Genomic DNA, 24,602 nt, shown 5'->3' with positions numbered 1-24,602 from the left:
AACAGGTCCCTGGGAGCCTTGGACCACCGCTGTCTGGCCTCTCTGTCCCTCAAGGCGGTGTTCCTTCCATGGTTGGTAATGCAAGTTGATGTGCTCTGACGAGACAGCGTTTGCACCTGCTCTGTTGTACCGAGTTTCTATGGCAACAGTTTCTAAAGTGATGAATTTGCTTTGTCCTCTTAATTCTGCAATGCTCTCAGCCTTTCCAAAAATATCCTTATTTGCTTGGGTCCCGTGTGGCTAGATATGTTTGGCCGTACAGCGTAGAACCACCTCATCCATCATCATGGTATGAAATAAGAGTGCATAGCAAGTCACTGCACTAACATTTTTTAAATAAAAACATGTTTTTGCCGTTTAGTGAGTTGACGTGCTGGGTACTGGGGATTCAAAGAGAAGTGACACTAGATTCAGCTTGTATCTTCAAAGAGCTCACAGACTCTAAGAAAAATAAACAAGTACACAGGTAACTATGGTCTCATGTAATAAAATGTAACATAACAATATACTGTAGTGCAGGGGTCCCCAAACTACGGCCCGCGGGCCACATGCGGCCCCCTGAGGCCATTTATCCGGCCCCTATCGCACTTCCAGAAGGGGCACCTCTTTCATTGGTGGTCAGTGAGAGGAGCGTAGTTCCAACTGAAATACTGGTCAGTTTGTTGATTTAAATTTACTTGTTCTTTATTTTAAATGTTATATTTGTTCCCGTTTTGTTTTTTTACTTTAAAATAAGATATGTGCAGTGTGTATAGGGATTTGTTCATAGTTTTTTTTATAGTCCGGCCCTCCAATGGTCTGAGGGACAGTGAACTGGCCCCCTGTGTAAAAAGTTTGGGGACCCCTGCTGTAGTGTAATGTTAGGACATATCTAACTATAATATAATATAATGTAACTAACATAACAAGGTAATAGAAATACACAGTTAACTGTAATATAATATAACTGTAATATAATGTAACAACATAATGTCATATAATGTAATAAAAGCACACAACTATAAAGTCATACAACATATAGCATAATATAATGTTAGCACATAGTTAACTATAATGTAATGTAACATGTAATGTAATGCAACATAATATATAATAATGGGATAAATATAATGCAATAATTTTATGATTATATATTATAATATATACAATAATACAATGCAGTATAATAATATAGTAATTTTTCCAGGTGTACAAACAAGCTCATGTGGCACAACAGTGGAGGAAGTCATTAATGCACCTAGAGCAGGGGTCGGGAACCTTTCTGGCTGAGAGAGCCACGAACGCCACATATTTTAAAATGTCATTCCGTGAGAGCCATATAATATGTTTAACACTAAATACAAGTAAATGTGTGCATTTTATGTAAGACCAACACTGTTAAAGTACAATGAGTCTCTGAATTCTTTTTAATAACTTTGTTATGCTGTTGCTAACCAATGATGAGTAAAGTACTTCTTACCATTAATGCGACTTCTGGTGCCGCATGGTTTTGCTGATGGCTTGTAGTCTGGTTGTTACGTGGTGAGGTTAAGCTTCATGCAAACGTTGACAGTTCCATCCATTAAATGTGATTGTAGGTTGGTCTTAACATTCTTTAGATATGAAAAAGACTGCTCATATACATACATAGAGCCAAACATTGTCAGTACAGCAATACTCACTCTGCAGGGTGTGATATGTGACGGGAAGTGCGTTCCAAGTTTTGACAATCAGCTGGTTCGCGGGTTGAAGTTTTTTCATTTCTCCCCACTTGTGTTTGCTCGCCAACTCTGCTTGCTGTCGTGCAAGTCTTTCCAAATCTTCATTCAGTGACTTGAACTTATTCACCCACATATCTGAGGCCTTCAGGTCAGCAGCTTGTAGCTCAAAATCTCTGATGGAGACACCGGGGATGTAACTCAGGTCGGCACTGTCCACTGCACACTCGTGTGGATGGGTGATGAACTTAAAAAGACGAATGCGCTCATGAAATTCTCCAAAGCGCACTTTGAATGACTGCAGGAGATTAGATGTGAAGCCCACTAGCTGCTGGAGATCAAGATGTTGAGCAGGGTCACTTGCTGTGCATGCATCTTTAAACTCTCCCAGTTTTTCAAAGTGTAGTAAACAACCTGTTTCAATGTCGGCGATGAAGAGTTCCAGGTTATTTTCAAATGCAAACACTGCTTGTTGAAGGGGTAAAACTGTATTTCCAATGCCTTGCATTTTCACATTGAGCTGGTTCTGATGTTCAGTCATGTCCATAAGATAGTACAACATCAGGAGCCACTCAGTGTTAGCTAACTCAGGATGCTTGACGTTTTGCTTTTGTTTTAATTTATTCATTTTTAGAGAGGAGAGAGAGAGAAAGAAGGGGGGAGGAGCTGGAAGCATCAACTCCCATATATGCCTTGACCAGGCAAGCCCAGGGTTTCGAACCAGCGACCTCAGCATTTCCAGGTCAATGCTTTATCCACTGTGCCACCACAGGTCAGGCCTTGACGTTTTTCATTTCAAGAAAAGTCCGAGGCCCTGGCCGTTTGGCTCAGTGGTAGAGCGTCGGCCTGGCGTGCAGGAGTCCCGGGTTCGATTCCCAGCCAGGGCACACAGGAGAGGCGCCCATTTGCTTCTCCACCCTCTCCCCCTCTCCTTCCTCTCTCTCTCTTCCCCTCCCGCAGCAAGGCTCCATTGGAGCAAAGATGGCCCGGGCGCTGGGGATGGCTCTGTGGCCTCTGCCTCAGGCGCTAGAATGGCTCTGGTCGCAACAGAGTGACGCCCCAGAGGGGCAAAGCATCGCCCCCTGGTGGGCATGCCAGGTGGATCCCGGTCGGGCGCATGCGGGAGTCTGTCTGACTGTCTCTCCCCGTTTCCAGCTTCGGAAAAATGAAAAAAAAAAAAAAAGAAAGTCCGGATTTCACTCAGACAAGCCGCGAAACAGCTGAGCACCTTCCCTCTTGACAACCAACGCACATTGCTGTGCAGAAGCAGACCAGGATAATTATTCCCAACTTCATCCAGCAGTGTTCTAAACTGGCGATCATTTAAAGCTCGGGCAACAATAAAGTTGACCACCCAAATGACCAGCGACATCACCTCACCAAGCTGCTTGCCACACATCTGAGCACAAAGCGCCTCCTGATGTAGGATGCAGTGAAAACTTAGAATGGGTCTCTTTTCATGTTCATGAAGAAGCTCTACAAATCCTCTGTTTTTCCCCACCATGCACAGAGTACCATCAGTACACACCGAAATAAGTTTATCCATCGGTAGATTTTTTTTTCTTGCGAACTCAGTTAAAGACTTGAATAAATCCTCCCCTCTTGTTGTCTCTTTCATAGGCAAAACAGCAAGACTTTCCTCACGTAGTGTGTCACTGACAGCATACCTTGCAATCACGCTGAACTGGGATAAATGGCTTACATCTGTTGACTCATTCAAAATGAGAGAGAAGAATGGTGCTGCATTTATGTCCTTCACTTGTGTTGCCTCAATTTGATTTGCCGTCATGATGGTACGATCATGAACAGTTCTTGCCAATAGAGGCATGTCTTTTATTCATTTGATTATCTTGTCTTTATCTGAAAAGTCGTCAAAAAGTTCATTGGCAACATCAAGCATGAATGTTTTGGCATAACTCCCCATCTGTGAATGGCTTTCCGTTTCTCACAATTGCTAAAGCACCAGCAAAGCTAGCCGAATTCCAGTCACCTTGTTGGGTCCAAACACGGAGTTGCTGCTGACTAGCTTGCACTCTGCACAGTAGCTCTTGACATGCTTTCTTCCTGCTGTCCCCCGCTGGATATTTCAATGCAAATGTAGTATGGCGTGTGTCGAAGTGCCACTTTATATTTGACTGTTTCATCGATGCAATTTTATCATTGCATATTAGACACACTGCAGAACCTGCTCTCTCCACAAAGGCGAATTCCTCTCTTCATTTCCTGCTGAAAAGTACGATACTCCTCATCTCTTTTTCTTTTAGTCATCTTCTTTGTCAAAAGGGTTTCTGCAATTAGCTAGCTGACTACTTGATTAAAAGGAGGGAAGTTTACTTCCTGACCTCACAACAACCTGTGTACATTAGGCATTATCCAATAAAATTTGGTGTTGTCCTGGAGGACAGCTGTGATTGGCTCTAGCCACCCACAACCATGAACATGAGCGGTAGGAAATGAATGGATTGTAATACATGAGAATGTTTTATATTTTTAACGTTATTATTTTTTTTTTATTAAAGATTTGTCTTGGAGCCAGATGCAGCCATCAAAAGAGCCACATCTGGCTCATGAGCCATAGGTTCCCGACCCCTGACCTAGAGTGACAATAAGGGTTAGGAATAGGCAAACCTGAATTTTGATTTCTGATCCGTTACTTGTGAGCTGTGCAAGCTCAGGAAAACAACTGCACTCCTCTGAGCCCCCGCCACCCACCTCGTGCTGGGCTGGGCTGAGGATGAGGCGACGTGCTGAGGTTATAGCGCTCAGTCCAGAGACGCTCTTCACTGGGAACTACTGCCCATCCCTGCTCAGCCCACTCAGGAAAGGACGTGACACAGATGGAGGAGGACCCACAGGCAGCGGGGGGCAGTGAGCACGTGGCAGTCAGCAGCATGGGCAGCTAGGTGGGTGCGTGAAAGCGCCGGGCACACCGGCTCGGGCGGAGGGGAGGAGGCCAGTGAGGCCGGAGCAGGGAATTGGACCCGGCCCATCTTCATCCCCGGACGCTGGGACGCAACCCTGTGAGAGTCCCTGCTGAACAAGACGGTTGCCACAGTGGTTCAGGGTTACGGAGGGTGGCACTCAGATAGACACAGACGCTGCTCTAGAAGTTCTCGGTGTGCACTCAGCGCAGGTCGCTGTGTCATTGTGTCTTGTCACACTTGGGGTGCTGCGGGTGTGACCTCTGCTTTTCCCCCTTAGAGGGAATGAAGTGTTGCTTCTCTGTCCTGCACGGTGTTGGCACACAGAGGTATCCACTCCCAGTGGTTACAGAGATGGTTGTGGGGTTTGTGGCCAGTCAAACGAACATGGGAATGGCACCCACCTCACAGGGGGTGTCTGTGATAAAATGTACTCCTGCCCATAAGGTGCCCGGTCGATACCTGGCATACAGCAGACTCTCAGGAAATAATAGCTTTGATTTTTATTCCGTACATTTTCTTTAATTGAAAACTCTTCAGCATGTACCCATTAGTCATCAAGAATGACCAGGGCAGCTATTAGCACGTGTTGCCATTACCGACAGCCTACCAGGGAGAAAACGTGGGCGGGGGTGCGGTCTGTGTGCCGAAGTTTGAGGGGCGGGCAGAACTCGCTGCCTCTTGTTTTGGGTCTTTCAACAGTGTAGCTTAGTTTGGAGGCCAGTTCTCTGCAGGGCATCATCCCAAAGTGTCCTGGGGCTGGAGGACCTAATGAGAAGGTCTGTGGGGTTTGGGGTGTGGAGTCGTGGATGCTCATGACCGACCAGCCAGCACTGACTCCATCTGTCAGCATCAGCTTGTATAGAAGGAGACAGAGCCTGCCTGCTGGTGCCACTTCCAAAGGGTCTGTTTGGAGCTCTCTGTTTCTGTCTCCACCAGAACCACCACATGTGTGGGGTCAGGAGCAGCTGCTGGGCTGCATGGTGGGAAGAACATGGCATTCGTCAGCAAAAGCCGGTGCCTCAGGCTTCCGTAGACAGTGTCTATTCATTGGTACCTTGTCACCTTGAACACATTAGATGCTCCAGGTGCCGAGCACTGGAATACGGTGGAGACTACTGATTCCATAACAATTATCCTGGAGTATTTACCTTGTCACCTTGAACACGTTAGATGCTCCAGGTGCCGAGCACTGGAATACAGTGGAGACTACTGATTTCGTAATAATAATCCTGGAGTATTTACCTTGTCACCTTGAACATGTTAGATGCTCCAGGTGCCGAGCACTGGAATACGGTGGAGACTACTGATTCCATAACAATAATCCTGGAGTATTTACCTTGTCACCTTGAACACGTTAGATGCTCCAGGTGCCGAGCACTGGAATACAGTGGAGACTACTGATTTCGTAATAATAATCCTGGAGTATTTACCTTGTCACCTTGAACATGTTAGATGCCCCAGGTGCCGAGCACTGGGATACAGTGGAGACTACTTTTTTCGTAATAATAATCCTGGAGTATTTACCTTGTCACCTTGAACATGTTAGATGCCCCAGGTGCCGAGCACTGGGATACAGTGGAGACTACTGATTTCATAACAATAATCCTGGAGTATTTACCTTGTCACCTTGAACACGTTAGATGCTCCAGGTGCCGAGCACTGGGATACAGTGGAGACTACTGATTCCATAACAATAATCCTGGAGTATTTACCTTGTCACCTTGAACACGTTAGATGCTCCAGGTGCCGAGCACTGGGATACAGTGGAGACTACTGATTCCATAACAATAATCCTGGAGTATTTACCTTGTCACCTTGAACACGTTAGATGCTCCAGGTGCCGAGCACTGGGATACAGTGGAGACTACTGATTCCATAACAATAATCCTGGAGTATTTACCTTGTCACCTTGAACACGTTAGATGCTCCAGGTGCCGAGCACTGGAATACGGTGGAGACTACTGATTCCGTAACAATAATCCTGGAGTATTTACCTTGTCACCTTGAACACGTTAGATGCCCCAGGTGCCGAGCACTGGGATACAGTGGAGACTACTGATTTCGTAATAATAATCCTGGAGTATTTACCTTGTCACCTTGAACACGTTAGATGCCCCAGGTGCCGAGCACTGGGATACAGTGGAGACTACTGATTTCGTAATAATAATCCTGGAGTATTTACCTTGTCACCTTGAACACATTAGATGCCCCAGGTGCCGAGCACTGGGATACAGTGGAGACTACTGATTCCATAACAATAATCCTGGAGTATTTACCTTGTCACCTTGAACACGTTAGATGCTCCAGGTGCCGAGCACTGGGATACAGTGGAGACTACTGATTCCATAACAATAATCCTGGAGTATTTACCTTATCACCTTGAACATGTTAGATGCTCCAGGTGCCGAGTACTGAGATACAGTGTAGACTACTGATTCCATAATAATAATCCTGGAGTATTTACCTTGTCACCTTGAACATGTTAGATGCCCCAGGTGCCGAGCACTGGGATACAGTGGAGACTACTGATTTCATAATAATAATCCTGGAGTATTTACCTTGTCACCTTGAACACGTTAGATGCCCCAGGTGCCGAGTACTGAGATACAGTGGAGACTACTGATTTCATAGTAATAATCCTGGAGTATTTACCTTGTCACCTTGAACACATAAGATGCCCCAGGTGCCGAGCACTGGGATACAGTGGAGACTACTGATTTCGTAATAATAATCCTGGAGTATTTACCTTGTCACCTTGAACACATTAGATGCCCCAGGTGCCGAGCACTGGGATACAGTGGAGACTACTGATTTCGTAATAATAATCCTGGAGTATTTACCTTGTCACCTTGAACACGTTAGATGCTCCAGGTGCCGAGCACTGGGATACAGTGGAGACTACTGATTCCATAACAATAATCCTGGAGTATTTACCTTGTCACCTTGAACACGTTAGATGCTCCAGGTGCCGAGCACTGGAATACAGTGGAGACTACTGATTCCATAACAATAATCCTGGAGTATTTACCTTGTCACCTTGAACACGTTAGATGCCCCAGGTGCCGAGCACTGAGATACAGTGGAGACTACTGATTCCATAATAATAATCCTGGAGTATTTACCTTGTCACCTTGAACATGTTAGATGCCCCAGGTGCCGAGCACTGGGATACAGTGGAGACTACTGATTTCATAATAATAATCCTGGAGTATTTACCTTGTCACCTTGAACACGTTAGATGCCCCAGGTGCCGAGTACTGAGATACAGTGGAGACTACTGATTTCATAGTAATAATCCTGGAGTATTTACCTTGTCACCTTGAACACATAAGATGCCCCAGGTGCCGAGCACTGGGATACAGTGGAGACTACTGATTCCATAACAATAATCCTGGAATATTTACCTTGTCACCTTGAACACGTTAGATGCTCCAGGTGCTGAGCACTGGAATACGGTGGAGACTACTGATTTCGTAATAATAATCCTGGAAGTATTACAACAAGCTCCATGATACTCAAGCAGTTTGAATTTAGGCTCTGGGACTTTGGAAATGTTGAACTTATTGAGTCCTTGGTTTTGTTATCTGTATGATGGAGAAATACCACCTCCTTTCGAGGCACTTCGGCTAACGAGGACAGGGATGGGATGGCCACGGAGCAGGAGCCACGAGAGGGCTGCATGGTGGCCTTCGGGGTGCTGAGGCAGCTGTCAGCTGGCCTGGGCAGGTGGGACAGCTTGTGAAGGCCTCGGCCTCTTCTACTGGCCTCCACAGCCCAGGGTTCAGAGCCTGATATCCGACCTGGCCTTCATGAGTTAATTACTCACGAGGCGGAGTGGAAGGAAACTGATGGCTTTGAGCTGGACTCCGTGAGATGCAGCCTTCCTCTTCCATCTCAAAAGACTTCAGTACGCGCTGTTTCAGAGGGGTGGCTCTTGCTCTATTTTGGGGTCCCTTCTTCCCAGCTCAAGCCATGTCAACCTTCACACAACCTGGAAGTCTATAAGGTGCTGTTGGCATAAACCCCTCATTAAGGCAAAGTCGTCAAACCTGTGCTCGTTAGCATTTCTTCCAGCACTTTCCAAAGATCTCATGAGAAGGAATCAAGAGAACAAGAAAGCATGCTCTTTCCACTAAATACCCACAGCCCAGAGCCCTGCTCTCGGGACAGGAGTTGCCTTTTGCGTTCAGCTGGGCAGATTTGTTGAAATGTTCCCCTGGACTTCAACACCGGTAGCCAGAGCTGGGCTAGGAGCCCATGAGCTGTGGGCCCTTTGGCCAGAGGAGGTTCCCACTGGGGAGGGCCCTGTTTGTCCTTAGTGAGGTGAGCGTTACCCTTGGAGGTGAACGCTTAGGTGCCCAGAATCCATGATCTTCATCTGCTTGTTACTTTCTAAGTGAAGGATTTCCTCCTTAGCGTCCCACAAGGCATAGCAGCTGTCCTTCCCTTGGGTCCCCGGAGTGGACTCAGCCCACCCTCTCTCTTTCTCTCTGGACCTGCTTCCCTGCCCTGTCCTCATCTCCTCATCCCCTCTGCCCCAGCCCGTCCTCTCTCCTGGCTCCCTCCCTAGGGAAGCCCTTGGGGGATAAAATGCAAACCCTGTTAGTAGAAATACGAGGCCTTGGGGGAAGAGGTGTCATTTAAGGCGTGTTACCAGTAGACCGAGATTCTGAGTTTGAACTGGTCTGTGGATTGCGAGTTTTATTCCCTTGTTTGCAGAAGTGTTCTTGTGACACGTGTCCGTCCCGTCACACACACACACATGCATGCACACACTCACGCATGCACGCACGCGCAGCACTTCTGGCTCGTGCCCTTGCCAGCTGAGGGACCGACCTTGGGCAGCCCCCCGAGCCCTTTCTGGAGGCAGTTTCTGTGGACGGCATCAATAAAAGCACCCTCCCTGTGTCCCTGGCAGCCCTGGGCCTCCAGGCTGAGGGTGCGACAGGTCAGCAGCTGCCCTCCCTGCTTCCTGCTCTGGCCTCTGCCCTCAGGGTGCCCCGCAACCCCCCCATCTTGCCATCCTGGGGCCCGCCGAGTCCCTGGCAGGCAGCTAACCAGTGTGGGTTGGTGCCCGCCGCGTTGGCACGCTCTGCTCTGTGCAAGGACAGGTGAGCTCGTTCTGAGCCACTGACGTGTTGAAAGGGGAAGTGACACCCCAGGCGGCGTGAGCAGTCTGAGTGGAGGCTCCGTCTCCAAAGTCATTTGAATCAAATTCCAGATTCCTGTGGGAGGCCGCCTTGTCCTGCATCTTCCTGAAGGACAACTGCCGAGGGACAATAAACACAGGACAGTGCACAGCTTCTGCACGCCCTGCAGGTACCCGGGTAACCGGGGCCCAGAGCAGAACATAGCCAGCCCCTCGGCTGGAAACCGGGACCCAGAGCAGAACATAGCCAGCCCCTCGGCTGGAAACCGGGACCCAGAGCAGAACATAGCCAGCTCCTCGGCTGGAAACCGGGACCCAGAGCAGAACATAGCCAGCCCCTCGGCTGGAAACCGGGGCCCAGAGCAGAACATAGCCAGCCCCTCGGCTGGAAACCGGGGCCCAGAGCAGAACATAGCCAGCCCCTCGGCTGGAAACCCCTCCTGCCCCTTCCCAGACCCCACACCCCTACACCCCCTGCACCCGGGGGCGAGCGACTCGCATCCTGATCTGACACCAGTTTTGCCTGCTTTCGACCTTCATAAAGACTAGGATTTCTCAGCCTGTACACTATGGACATCTGGGGCTGGTATTTCTCTGTGGTCAGGGGCTAGGTTGTGCTTTGTAGACATGGAGCCATAGTTCCAGCCAACCATAATTTAAAGTGTGTGTGTGTGTGTGTATGTGTGTGTGCGCGTGTGTGTGTGTGTGTGTGTGTGTGTGTATTAATCGGCCATCATTATGTGAGTCTCTTTCTGGACCCTCTGTTCTGTTCCACTGATCTATGTATCTTTTTTTTTTCTTTTGCCAAAACGACACCAGCTTGATAACAGTAGCTTTATTGTAAGTCTTGAAGTAAAGTACTGTGAGTTCATGAATTCTGTTTTTCTTTTTCAAGACTTTTTTTTGGCTAGACTTGGTCCTTTGTCTTTGCATATTGTGTTGGAATCAGTTGGTCGATACATATAAAAATTTCTGCTAGGATTTTGTTTAGGATTGTGTTGAATTTAGACACCAATTGGGGAAGAACTCCCATCTTAACGATAATGAATCTTCCAGTTCATGACCGTAGTATTTCTTTGCATTTATTGAGGTATCCTTTGATTTATTTCATCAATATTGTATTCAATATTGTATTGTTTATATTTATAGTTAGTGTTTTATATTTTGGCGCTCTTGTAATTGGGACTTTTTAATTCTAATCGTTATTGCTTGAAAATAGAAATGCAATTTATATTTCTTTTTAATATTTTAAGTATGCTGTTATCTCTAGGCTGTTTTTTTGTTAGTTAGTTTGTGTTTTTGTAGATGTTCTTTATCAGATTTAGGGCGTTCCCTTCTACTACTGGTTCGCTAGGAGTTTCTACCTGAATACATGCTTAGCTTCACCCCATTTTTTCTGCATTTATTGATAGGACGGTGCATGTTTCTTTTTACTTAGGCTGGCGTGATAAGTGACATTCATTGATATTTGAATGTTGAGCCAGCCTCGCATTGTCCTTTTTATACATTGTTGGATTCTATTTGCTAATATCTGTGTCTGCCTTTTGTTTGTGCTTTATCCTGAAGTAATGTGCAGTTTTCTTGTCACGTCTTTGGTTTGGGTGGCAGAGTAATGCTGGCATCGTTGACGTGACTTGGGAAGTGTTCCGTAAAATGACAGGCAAAGTGTCCTCCCCTCTTCTGTGTCCTGAAAGAGACTGTGTGGAAAGGGTATTATTCTTCCTTACATTTTTGGTAGAATTGGCTAATGAAACCATTTGGAGATTTTTTTTTTTTTTTCTAAGACGTTTTTACCTGTTCTGCACACTGTGGTCTCAATGTCCATTCCCCCTGGGAAGCCTTGGCATCACTGTCCGGGTCTGTGCTACACACCAGTGGTCCCCAACCCCCAGGCTGCAGACCGGTACCGGTCCGTGGGTCATTTGGTACCGGTCCGCAGAGAAAGAATAAAGAACTTACATTATTTCCGTTTTATTTATATTTAAGTCTGAACGATGTTTTATTATTAAAAAATGATCAGATTCCCTCTGTTACATCCGTCTAAGACTCACTCTTGACCCTTGTCTTGGTCACGTGATACATTTATCCGTCCCACCCTAAAGGCCGGTCCATGAAAATATTTTCTGACATTAAACCGGTCCATGACCCATAAAAGGTTGGGGACCACTGCTATACACCACCCCTCAGGGGTGCGTCTGCACCCAGGCAGGGGTTTATGCCTCAGTTTCATCCTCAGAGACTTGACCACGTGTCCTTGGGTTACTTCCATGCCTGCTCAGCTTGGGGCAAGCCCAGAACCCGTATAGGTTTATACACAGGATAGAGGTCCCCATTTGCCAGCCTTCTCCCCCTGGGACACTCCTTGGCTCCCAGCGGCCTTTTCTCCCAACCCTCTGGCTAGACATTCAGTGTCTCTGTCCATGTTATTGTCCTGTGCTAGGGCACAGCTCTGCCCTGCCACATGCCAGCTGGGAAAAGCAGGAGAAAAACGAGAAAGAAGAGGCAAGGGAAACTCCCCCACTCTCTTCTGACCACAGGGCCCTTTCCTCGGTGCCTCTGGCTGGAGAGAAGGGTTTTCTCTTACAGTTTAGACTCCCATGTCCCCGCCACCACCATCACTGCCACAGCCACGCAGCCCAGCGACCGAGGCTGTCCTTGGGGCGGGCCCGGAGAGAGAAAAGAATAAAGGGAAAAGAATTGGGGGGTTCCCCTCAAACTCTCCAGCCCCATAAGCCCCTCTTCCCAGTCCTCTGTCTAGAATGTAGGGGTTTCTCTGAGGGCTTTTGCTGTAGAAACTGGGAGATAAGGGAGGAGAACCCAGAATGCGTGTCCCGATTTCTCCTTCCTCCAAAGCACCTGCTCCCCACTGCCCGCCTGGCAGGTCCTGGGGGCCTTGCTGTGTTCTATACTGGGCGTGGCAGGCACCCCAAGCCCGTCAACTGCACTTTAACTTTTTCATAAGGATCCCCTGGGTCTGCGGCTGTCATCCTCACTGTGGAGAGTAAGCAGACCCAGGAGTAGCACAGTGGGACCCAGAGCCAGGAGGACGGGTCCTCCTGGGAGGCATCTCCCGCCTGTTCTTGGCCGATGGTGTCCCCGCTCCCGGGTTAGGAGCCCAGTGGCTTTGCCAGTGTGCAGCCGGGTCCCCACCGGCGTCCTGGGAGTCCGTGCTGATTAATGAGGTTGCGCAGAGGGGAGAGCCCGGTCATCTCTCTCTCCCTGGTGCCCCCGCCCTGGGGCCTTCACCCAGACCTTCAGAACATTTCTACTCGCGTGTTCCCAACGGAATTCACTGGAAAGGAGTGCGATCCACAAGTGGAAAATGGAGAAAATCAAAAGTGCTCCACTAGGGCGAGGCCGGGCGGTCCCCCTGGGCACCTGGGCCCACCCGGCGAGAAGGGTACTCACAGCCGTGGCTCGTGGGTGTCGCGTATTACAGCCGGCCGCGTTTCAGACTCGTGAGCGTGTTTCATCCCCACACCACCGTACAGGGTGCTCTCTGCTGTCATCCACTTTTTATAAACAGAGGAATCAAGGCCCAGAGAGGGTCAGGCACTTGCCCATGTCACACAGCCGGAAAGGAACAGCACAGAAGCCCAGTGTCATGCCCGACTCCAAGGAATTCACCCCAACCCACACTGCTTTATGTGTGAGACCCCCATACCTGGTCCTGACCTCTGTTAAAGGGCATGTGATATGTGATGCCATTTTATGACCGTGTTTGGTTCTGTGTTCCCTTTCCATGTTGAGTACTTCCAGGTTAGCGGTCACGGGTTACCCTCGGCATCCTAGTATCTGTCCAACACCTTCCGGAGCAGAGTGGGCCTTCAGCATTTGTTGAGTGAATAAATGAATGGACAGATGGCACTCTGAATCTATCTAGCCCTTATATTTGGATCACGGAGACCCTGTAAGAATTCAGTGATACAAGAAGTTATATATAATGTTTGCAGGCTGGCTGGAGGAAGCCCTGGAATTTTCCGATGAACTAGGTCACCCAGCAAGCCTGGGCCATAGATGGTGTGTTCTGACCAGACAAAACTGAGGGCATGGTCCCTTGAGCAAATTCTGAAATTGTTGCTATTTCTTAGATTGGCTACCCGTAGAGTTGCCAGATTTAGCAAATAAAAATACAGGACACCCAGTTTAACGTGAATGTCAGATGTTATTTTTAAGATAAGTATGAAATTTTACTTATAATGATGTTCAGTGCAATATTTGGGATAAATTTAACCAAAAAAAAAAGAAAAAAGTTATTTTGTTGTTGTTTCATCTGAAATTCAGATTTAGCGGGGTGTCTTGTTTTTCCTCTGAGGGTTTTATCTAAGGGTTTATCTGACAGTCTTCACTACCCACGCTCCCACCTTAGGGCCATCTGACACTGACTGCTGCCTCCTCGGTATCTGGCAAGGACTTCTGAGCCCTGGACTTGACCTTGGCACTCACTCCCCAGGGAGGGAGGCCCAGAGAGGGGGGCAGGGCTCCCGTGGGGCCAGAACCCCACCTCCTGGCCCCAAGGAGATGGGGGCACAATATGAATGTTTTTACTCCCAGAACAAATTTAACTTTAAAATCTCCCTATTTGAGGATTTCTAATTTTGGCCTGGCCTCTGCAGTGCCGGGGCCCAGAGGGTGGCCTCCCCAAAGCAGGGGGGCTCACAGCAGGGTACAGCCAGCAGCCCCCCTCCCGGAACCTCTGCCAACAAAACCCCATTCTCTCTGGCTTCCACGTCCCCTCCCGAAGGACGGTCATTAGTCAGGAAAGGGCCTGGGCCACGTCTGGTGACCGCGCTTTGAAGATCTTCTTTTGAAAGACGTTTCTGTTCCTTTTCCAAGAACGGCCCAGCTGAGGGGAGATTTATTTAACCTCTGTCTCCTCGGCAGGAGCAGATGGAGACGAGGAGGCTGCCTCCTTCCTCTGAGCAGCTCTGCTAGGGAGGGACGCGTGAGGGCTGTGTGGCCTCCAGGGGGCGGGGCCCCAGTGTCCACGACAGCCGTGCCCTCCGGGAACCCCTCCACACACAGTGCTCACCACCGTGGTGACCCCGAGACGAGGGACGGGACACTGCGGCCTGGGGCACCATCCCGGCTGCAGACAGCCACCGGTCCCACCGTGGGGATCACAACCATCTCGTGTGACGCACTCTCGCCTAAGGTTAAACCTTAAAGCTTTCTAACCTTAGGAGCGATGCTTAAGCCCAGTGTCATCGCTTAAAGCATCGCTCCTAAGGTTAGAAAGCTTAAAAATACCAAAAAGGAACGGACATTCCTCTGCCTATGGACCAGAATAGGTCTTTTTTAAAAAAAGTATTACATCATGTTTGCTCACCTTTTTCTTATAATAAACTTTGACAGACAACCTCAGTCTCCTTTGTCCCCACGTCCCCCTTTCTCGGGGGCAGCTGCCATCGTGGATCTGACTTGTACCTTCACAATCAGTGGTCCCCAACCTTTTTTTGGGCCACGGACTGGTTTAATGTCAGAAAATATTTTCACGGACCGGCCTTTAGGGTGGGACGGATAAATGCACAAAATAAAGTTATGCGACTGGCTTAAAAACTGTAGTATTTTTAAATATAATTGTCGAACGTACGAGACAAGCATCAAGAGTGAGTCTTAGATGGATGTAACCAGAGGGAATCTGGTCATTTTTTAAAAATAAAACATCATTCATACTTAAATATAAATAAAATGGAAATAATGTAAGTTATTTATTCTTTCTCTGCGGACCAGTACCAAATGGCCCACGGACCGGTACCGGTCCGTGGCCCGGGGGTTGGGGACCACTGTTCACAGTCCATAGTTACAGTTTTACTTACCTGTTATATGTGGATCCATGAGTTGCATACAGTAATATGCTGTCGGGGCGTTGTTCACTTCAGGGGCGGTGCCTGAGTTTATTTTGTGGCTGGCCTTTCCCCTCTAGAAAGCGTTTTTCACATCGTGAAACTGCTGTCATGCGTGAGAAAGCTTATATTAATTTCCTCACTTCAAAATGAGACACCGAACCTCAGAAAGGTTAAGAAATGGCCTTAGACCACACAGCAAGGACATGCTGGCTTTGGGGCCAAATCTCATCATGCCCTCAGGATTCTTGGCTGATGGTCCTGGAATTCATTAGTTCACCTATTTTTTGTTTGTGTGTTTGTCGGAGTGTCTGTGATGTTCAAGGCCCTGGGGGTCCTGTGGGAAAAGGGCAGGTCTGTGCCTTAATGCTGCTTTCTATCTGCGGAATGGGAGTGCCAGCCTCCCCAGGTTCTGTGCCTGCTGACTTTTATGGGTTAAAGTAAACACCACCAGTTACAAAAGCAAAAGCAAAGCGTTGTGAGATGTTTCTTCACATGGGGCGGCTGGACCAGGCCAACGTCCCTGTGTGGAGAGCAGTGTCCCCAAGTCCCGTGGCCCCGGTTAACTGTCCCTCTCCCTCTCCACAGCTGCCCATGATGGGAGGCGCCTTCATGGACTCGTCCAACGAGGACTTCGGCGCCGAGTACTCCCTCTTCAACTCCTCCACCAACATCCACGCGGCCTCCAACGGCCAGGGCCCGCCGGAGGAGCCTCCGCGGTCCTCCAACGACGCTGTCCTGCTCTGGATTGCCATCATAGCGACGCTGGGCAACATTGTGGTGGTGGGGGTGGTGTACGCCTTCACCTTCTGAGCGCCGGCTCCGCCCACCCCGCGCAGGGCTCCCCGCCGGTGCCCGCTCTGGCTGTGCCCACGGCCTGGAACCGGGCATTCCGACCACACGCCCTCCTTCTCCAGGGGCAAGCGCCCACGCGTCTGGAATTTCTCCCCAAGCGGCCCTGCCCGCAAATACACCGTGCTGTGGCCATGTTGCTCCAGAAAACAAGGGAGCTTGGTCTCCCAGCCCCTGTAAGTACCATGGTGTGAGGCCTTCGAGGAGCAGATGGGAGAATGAATCATTAAAACTGCTCTCCAAGAACGAGAGACCCGAGGGAACTGCCGGTGAGGTTCAAAACACAGGCACGGCCGGACCCTCGCTTGCTGGTAGTAAATAATCACCCACGTGTCTTGTTTTCATGCAGACTGATCGCGCTCGGTGTGTGGGGAGCTGGAGCAAGAGCCCCCTCAGAGCTTGAGCGTGCCCACCCGCATCACAGCCCCCTGGGAATGTAGGTGGTGGTCACTTGAAGGGCTATAGAACATTCCTCATTTGACTTGTAAATAGCACCTTTCTCACCAGAGACCTGGCCCCTTCTAAGACACAAAAGCATCAGGAAACCTGAGGATGCAGACTTCATCCGCCGGGTGGACTTTCTCTTCGTCTTAACAACAGGAGAGGGCACCTTGACAAGTTAGATCCGCCAGCTAGTTAACTCTCCAGGCCACCCCCACGAAGATGTTCTTTGTCCTGCGAGAAATCACGGGATTTTAGAGATGCGTGAGGCTCTGGCCGCCCCAGCGGGGTGGGGGAGGGGTGTGGCTTGCCTCTGGTCACCGGGCATGCTCACGGGAGAGCCAGATCAGGAGGGACACGACCTGACTCTGCTCAGGGTTCTCTCTAAGCCCTCTCTTGAGCAGAGTACTGCCTTCTCAGCTGTCCTCGGGGACAGTATCCAGAGGGTCTTGAACTGCGTGCAAGGTGGACAGCGCATTCAGACGCCTGCAGGGTAAACTCGGCTTGGCTACCATGTGCTCTGTTGCAGACGTCAGTGCGTTCTGCCCGGGTCGGTTCCTTACAGTCTTAGAAGTCAGTAGCTGGGGGCCTGGCAAACAGGGAGCCCCGATGTGACAACCAGAGTGGGATGGGACATGCAGGGGAAGCAGCATGGGAAAGGGCTCGTTTTCCTTCCGACCTCAGGAACGGTCATTGCACGGGACCCCGTTCTTCGGGCAGCCCCCCTGTGCAACAGAGCGGGAGAGGTGGGGCACACTCCCCTACGGCACACGGCGGCTGTCTCTCTGCTTTCTCCCTGCTCTGTACAAGACAAAATAAATGACACCAACTCTCCTTCTGTGGTTGAGAAACTAGAAAGACTGGTTAAGAAGCCCTTGTGCAGAAAGGCTGAATTGGTCACTGTACTCAGGAGAAATGAGTGATTCTGCTGACAGGCAAAGGGACAGCTTCATTGTCCAGAGGCAGCCACTCGCCTCGGGGAGACTGGCCCTGAGCTGCCGTGATAACTGGATCACCGGCCTGACCTCCAGACAGCGCTCGCAGATGGCCACCGGCTTTTATTGGTCACATCTGTCGCCGCAGCGGCATAGCCATCCACAAATGCTTCGGCTTGAGTCAGGAGGGTCAGGAGCACAGAGAGCTGGTGTGACATTGCAGAGAGGGGAAGGGATGAGGGACCTTCAGCCTGGACGCCTTCTGGAATCACCGATGCAGTCCTGCTCTGTGCAGGACCAGCCTGGAGACGGGGCTGGTGAGGTAGCCATTGCTTGCCCCTTGTCCCAGCCAAACTCTTCTCCATCAAGCCCATGAGCAAGGTCTTTCTTAGACGGAGATCCCAAGGAGGGAAGTCAGAGCCAGGGAGCGGGGACAAGGTGACATCTTCATGGAGGTCACTCCAGCCCAAACACTCTGATTCTTCGTCTTCTGGCACGGGTGGGGGGGGGGGGAGCCTGCAGCCCTGGGAGAGGCAGGTGGCAGCTCCCCGTTCTCCAGACGGCCTGCGGAGGTGGCACTGGAGGGCGGCTCTCTGTTTCCCGTGGTGTGGGGAGGGGAGGGTGGAGGACCTCAGCCTCCTCGCAGCCCTCGCTGCTGGTGTTCGCTGGGTACTTCCGGGCTCAGAGGTCTTGCTCCTGAATTGTTTTTGTCCCCCTGGCGTGAATGTCAGTTCAGTTCAACTTTCCTGTCTTCATCTCTTTTCAGCGTCAAGGCCGTGGATAGGCAGGAAGGAGCTGTAGGGACCATCTTGCCCAAGCTTTGCATTTCGCAGATTACACGACTTGTGCAGTGTCATTTTCTCCCAGCCTCCTAGGGTTCATTGTCTGCCCGCCCCCCACTGCTCAGATAACAGTGAGGATGGATGCGGGTGATTAATTCTTAGCCAGAGTGCTATGCGCTCTCCCTCCTGAGTTGGGGTTCTGTGTTGAATCTTAGGTAAAGGACAAAAAGAGATGGGACATCATTGTTCGAGACTTATGCCCAGGCTCCGTGCTAGACTCGCATGCACATATTTAATGCTCACAGTTACCTTACAGCATCACTGCTCCCATACACATGATAAGGAACCGGAAGCTCAGAGCAGTGGAGTAAGTTGCCTGAGGCCACGCAGCATGAAAGGGATGAGCTGGGATTTGAACCTGCACCATCCAGCGCTGAAGCCAGGCTTTTTCTGCAACACCATTCCGCCTCCAGTGGTTGGCTGGCACCTCTAGTGCACACTTAAACCAGTCCTTGAGTCTACAGAGGTCATTTCCCAAAGTCCCACATCGTGCTGTGGCCTGGGCCAGTTCTGGCTTCCACAGGTAGAAGTCTGACCTTCCACGCTCATGCCCCTGCCCCACACCCTCTCTCTGCCCAGGCTTCCGGGTGGTGATCTCTGCAGCCTGCCTGCTCTTTAAAGGTGAGCAGATTGTATGGCCAGAGAAGCCCCCCGAGACCAGCTTTCTCGGGACGCATGCAGAGGGGAGACCCACCCAGGGCCCAAGGAGTGAGGCGCATGCAGCAGGATTGTGAGAGGGTTGTAGGATGGTCTGTGTTGCAAGTGGGGCTCCAGCCAGAGCTCGGGCTTCCTGTTGAACCCCGAGGCTCCCCGGAGCAGGAGGACAGGCATGTACTCTCGGACCCTAGCCTGGGACTCCCGTTCTGGGCTTTCCTGGGGGAGGTGGCCCCAGAGCCCGCCTGGACCTGAGGAGCCAGTGCTGAGAAGGAGGTGCGGCTGGCCTCTCCCATGGCTGCTCCTAGAGAAGGGGTCCTGCATTTCCTAGAACGTTCTCCGTGCACATTGGAACTCCATTTCCCTTTTGCAGGTTGTAGGGGTCTCCCACCGGTGCTCGTTTGCAGGAGGGACACTGCAGAACACCTGCTTTATGAGGTTGTGGGTCTTGTCCCTGGAGCGTGGGTGGAGAGGCCAGAGGACACGTTAGCCTGGTGTGTCCTAAGGGGCCCACCTCCGGTCGGGGCCTGGGCAAGGTGACCTCTGCCGCCTCCCGCTCTGTCCCCACTGCCCGTCCCCATTCCTGTGAGGTCAAGGTCAAGAGGCAAAATGGACTCCCCTAACCCTCTCTAACCCCCTCCCTAGAGAGAGATGATTGTATCTCTCCCAGACACCGTAGTCCGGGGGCCGAGGGAGGGCAGGTTTGTAGCACTCGGGGGAGCAGCCACAGGCCCTCTTCCAGCCTGTTCTAAATGGAAGGCATGGGCACCCAGCAGCCCCCTGGCTTGTGTCGGGCTCTGTCCCTCGGGACGGGGGAGGTTCGCCGTCCGCACAGCGCCTCCCGGTCGGTACCTTCCAGACCGGCTGCACTCCGTCAGGAGCAAGCATGACCTTCCTGCATTGTTAGTGATATTAATACCATCACCCTTCCTGCTGTCCTTGATTCTGCAACTTCCTGTGCTGTGTGCTTTCTCACATCACTGATTCTCACATCACCCCTCGAGCAGGAGTGAGGGTGCGGAGAAATGCACGTTGTTTATTATTGTCCCACTTCTCTGTGGAGGAACGGAGGCCGGGCTGTGTGCCCGAGAACCCCCAGCTCAGGAGCTGTGACTGGGACTCAGCGCTGTCGGCTGTCCAGGCCGAGTAATCACCCGACACCCCCCAGCGTCCACGTCCTCCGTGATGAGCCCCCGAATGAATGGCTGTCCAGAACGGACCTCGGAAACTGGGCTTGTTTTGATCCTGGAGAAGGAATTTCCGGTTTAAGTTCTGGAAGGGGCCGGGCAGCCCTCCCAGCTGTGATAGGCCTTCGGGAGCCTCTGATCAGGCCCTTCCATTTGGGGGAGGGCAGCTGGGGCCACGCAGTAAGTTTGTGGGGAGCTGACAAGGCTCCCCACGCCTGGCCCAGGCCCCACCTCCCAGCACGCTGGGCATTCAGCAGAGATCCGGGATGGCCCCAGGTGAGCCCCAGCCCTGGGACAGGCATCATGGTCTCTGCCAGCTGTCACCTGGCTCCTTCGCCATGTTCTGGCAAAGGCCCTTTGGCCCCAGAGCAAGCGAGCTGAGTTGCCATGACTGGACGCCCAAGGGGCAGCGCTCGGGCTGGACGGAGCAGATGGTGCCGGAATGCTCAGTGTCTGCCGCCGCCTCTCGGGCCCTGCCTGCTCCTCGGGCCCTGACCCGGGTCACTCAGTGAGAGGGACCAGGGAGAGGACGGGTGAACTGAGCCCTGAGAGCCGCAAGGCAGAGACCAGCTCGGCAGAGGGCGGGCACGAGAGGAAGGCGCTGCAGGACTTTAGAAAGAACACACACGACACAACATAGAGAAAAGGTGGGCACAGGGGACCCCCAGCCTCTAGAACTGAGAGCCCAGATCTCTGCAGCCTCATCGTGTTTATTCGTTTCTGTAATCATCAAACAAACTAGCAGAGCCCGGGTCGAAGTAGCCTAGAATGGATTCAGGTGCAGAACTAATACCTTTCGGGTATGCTGGAAATGGCTATAGGGATCAGCTGCTTCCTTTAAACAGTCTTACCAGTGCTTGCGGCATTCCGAAGTCCACACCCAAGACTTGTTTCAGGGCAGCAGTCTAATCTCAGCCGTTTCCCTACACTGAGGGACAGAGCCTGTCCTCTCCAAGCAGAAGCCAGTCCGAGAAACCCAGGTAACCGGAGTTAAACGGAGGGCGGTGGTCCCAGAGACTTGAGCATGTCCTTTCCCTTTTTCTGGGCTGGGGGGGGGGTGGGGTGGAGTCAGGGATGGGGGTAGCAGAGGACAACACAGTGAGGACCCTAGTGACTCAAGAGGAAGGATTGCCCCAGAGCCAGGAAACACTATCAGGAGCGCAATGGAGTGGTTGGAAGTGCATAAAATTGACTGCATAAATTTTGGAACGCAAGTCTGCGCTGTTCTGAGTCGCTGTAAAAGTTATAACTCTTTATCAAGATGCACAATAAAGGCAGAGAAAGCCCGCGGGCAGGCGGACGGTGCCTGGTGTGTACTGTGCACGGCACCGCCTTGCGCCTGCCCAGACCGCTCACGTCTGTGGGGGAACCAGGCCCCATTCCTCACCGCACGCCTCCTGTGCTGGAGCGGCCGCCACGGCCCAGAGTTCATCTCATTAGCCATCTTGTCCCCGACATTGTAATTGGGGAAATGCATTGCCCCAACCATCCAGGTGGTTCTGACCAGGCCTCGCCTTACTGGCAGGCAGGGAGCTTCCAACCTTTCCCACTTGAGAAAACTGAGTCTCTGAGAGGTTTGGAGGGCTGCCAGGCCAGGCCGGCCAGCAGGAGAGGGGGGTCTTGAGCACAGGACATCTGTCTACAAGATTTCTGAACCACTGGGCCTTTGCTTCTCAACCGGGGAGAGTGTTGTCCCCCAGGGGACCTTTGGCAAGGTCTGGAGACAATTTTGCATTTCACACTTGCAGGGGAGCGAGGGGGTCTCCTGGCAGCTGGTGGAGAGAAGTCAGTGATACAGCTGGACAGTCCCCATGGCAAATCTCTGGCCCCAAGATGCCAGTGCCGCTGAGGTTAGGAGCCCCAGCAGTGCCTGCACTATCTCCAGTTCCAAAACTGGTGTTGCCCCAAGGTCCCCGCTCCTCTGTCTGTGAGCCACTGAGTCAAAGCTCCTCAGAGCAAAGCAGCCATCAGTCCCAGCGAGGACGGTGATCCGGAAGCCAGCACGTCCTTGGAAATCCCTGGGGTTTCCCCTGTCTTCACCTTTCACGGGGCGTCTCAGCCCGGACGGAGCAGAAAACCTTACAAAGCGGCGGGGTGGGGCTGAACTTGTCCCGTGTGCCCCCACCCAGTAACGGTGCCTCTCTGGGACCGTGAGGGACTTGGTGTCCCGCCAAGGCCCCTGTGAAGCATGGCTTGGGGAGAAGGTTCGTTAGGGCAGGAGTGGGGTTGCTTACCAGCCTTTGGGCAAAGCTATGCGTTCTCTTGTTTCTGACCCTCTCCCTGCACCCTGCCCTGCCCCCTAGTTGGAAGCTTACTAACACTCTTTCTACTCTCTAAAGTCTTACAGAAAACTTATTCTTGTAACTAGCCAGCCCCCCTCCCCCCAGATACCAGTTCTTCCCGGAGAATTGGAAACGTTCCCATGTTTTACTAACGTTTTCATAATCAGCGTGTAAGTGGTTTACTGAATAGAAAGATATTTTAACTCTCCTCGTAGTCCTTTGCTACTCAAACTCACAAACCTTTACTACAGTGACAAGGCTATTTCTTAAGTAGGGTTTCAATGTACTCTTTGGATGAAAACTATCTAACTTCAATGGGTGTAACCATGTGGCTGTGGAACTGTGTCCTGTTAGCACTGTTGCTGTTGTGATCATTTTCTATTATGACAATTAAAAGTAAAGAAAAGGAATCCGCGTCCAGCCTGTGCTTTGGGAACGGTCCGCACGGCTCTGCGAGGCTCAGCTCAGTGTCACCCCCACTCTGCTGCTCCTCCTGCCCCCCCGGGCAGGATGGTCCCCTCACTCCCTGTGTCCCCCGCTCTGAGCCTCCCCATCGTCACACCTGCAGCGACTCCCAGAAGCTCTGCTCGCCTGTCGCAGGAAGCAAAGGGGACAAAGGCACCCTGACAACGTGATGAAGGAAGCAGGATTTATTTAGCTGGCGGAGCAGCGTGACCCCAAAAGAGGCAACAAAACACGTGATCCCTGGAGTTAGATTCCTTACATCTTCTACACCTTTACAGCTTTAGCTCTCGCGTGACAAATGCCTGCTGTCTGCGACTTCTTTGCCTACAGGCCTACAGGACTCGTGTCTCCGGGAGGGGTGGGGGTGAGAGAGGAGCCCGGAGGGTCTGTCCTTGACTTATTACTTGTTCTTCTCTCTGGAACTGCAAGTTCATTTCAAGGAACTGGTAACAAGGAAGGTCCACAGCTGTGGTTTGTTATTGTTCAAACTTTTCTGTCTGCCCTTGCTCCCTCCGTCCTGAACACTGAGGTCCCAGGGTGGAGCGTAAGACCCCAGACATGGCAGGCCCCTCTCCTCTGCATCCTTCTGGTTTCTCCTCTCTCACACCTACCATCACACATGACCCCCGCCCGCTGAGTCACCTGAGAGCAGTTTATCGTATTCAACGCTTTACCCCTTGCACCTAGCACAGTGCCTGGCTTGTGGGAAACACCGAGCACACTCGGGGAATGGATGCCTGACATCTGAAAGACCCACGCAGTAAGTCTCAACACAAGCTGGGACCGTGAGCGTGCAGTTAGTTTGATTCATTCTGTACTTGATAACAACCAACATGTAGCACTTCTGGGAGCTCTTGACGCATGCAGTAACTCACTTGATCACAACACTGTATGAAGGAGGTACTACCGTGGTCCTGTTTTTACAGATGAGACAACTGAGGCGTGGAGAGGTGTCTCACCCAAGACCGTGCAGCTGGTGAGGGTCGACCAGGACCGGAATCCAGGACTGGCTCAGAGTCCATTCTCTGATGCCTGTAAAATGCCGTCTCAACATTTGCTGGGCACTGACTGTTGGGGTCCCTGTGCCAGGAGCAGGGACCTGGGCCAGTGAGCAGCTCTACCCCGGAACACGGTTCTGCGGAGAGAAGGGCACAAACAACGTCACTGTCAAGTGTTTCATGCTGAAACGATAGGGACCCAAGTACTGGGTTCTGCACCAGGATCCCTTCTGAAGACTCCAGACTAGCCCCTAAAGGAGGTCCGCCGTGGGGGGTGGGTGCTAAGGACTGGTGGGGTCAGTGGCTTATGCAGGAGCAGACAGCTAGTGG

The 24,602-nt window shown here is 51.2% G+C and overlaps 1 protein-coding gene across 1 annotated transcript in view; it reads left to right on the top strand.

The window, feature by feature from the left end:
• The window catches only part of C6H14orf132 (chromosome 6 C14orf132 homolog), a 54,082-nt gene extending 30,866 nt beyond the window's left edge, over nt 1-23,216 (top strand). Inside the window, exon 5 of the mRNA XM_066341557.1 lies at nt 16,205-23,216. Within this exon, the coding sequence (XP_066197654.1) occupies nt 16,205-16,429 (225 nt within the window). The 3' untranslated portion in view covers nt 16,430-23,216. The remainder of the gene's footprint in view (nt 1-16,204) is intronic.
• The last annotated feature ends 1,386 nt before the right edge of the window (nt 23,217-24,602 follow it).

This window comes from Saccopteryx leptura, chromosome 6 (assembly GCF_036850995.1).
Source record: "Saccopteryx leptura isolate mSacLep1 chromosome 6, mSacLep1_pri_phased_curated, whole genome shotgun sequence".
In the NCBI taxonomy this organism is placed as follows: domain Eukaryota; kingdom Metazoa; phylum Chordata; class Mammalia; order Chiroptera; family Emballonuridae; genus Saccopteryx; species Saccopteryx leptura.
Note: the sequence above shows the minus strand (reverse complement) of the source record. Positions and strands in the feature narration are given on the sequence as shown.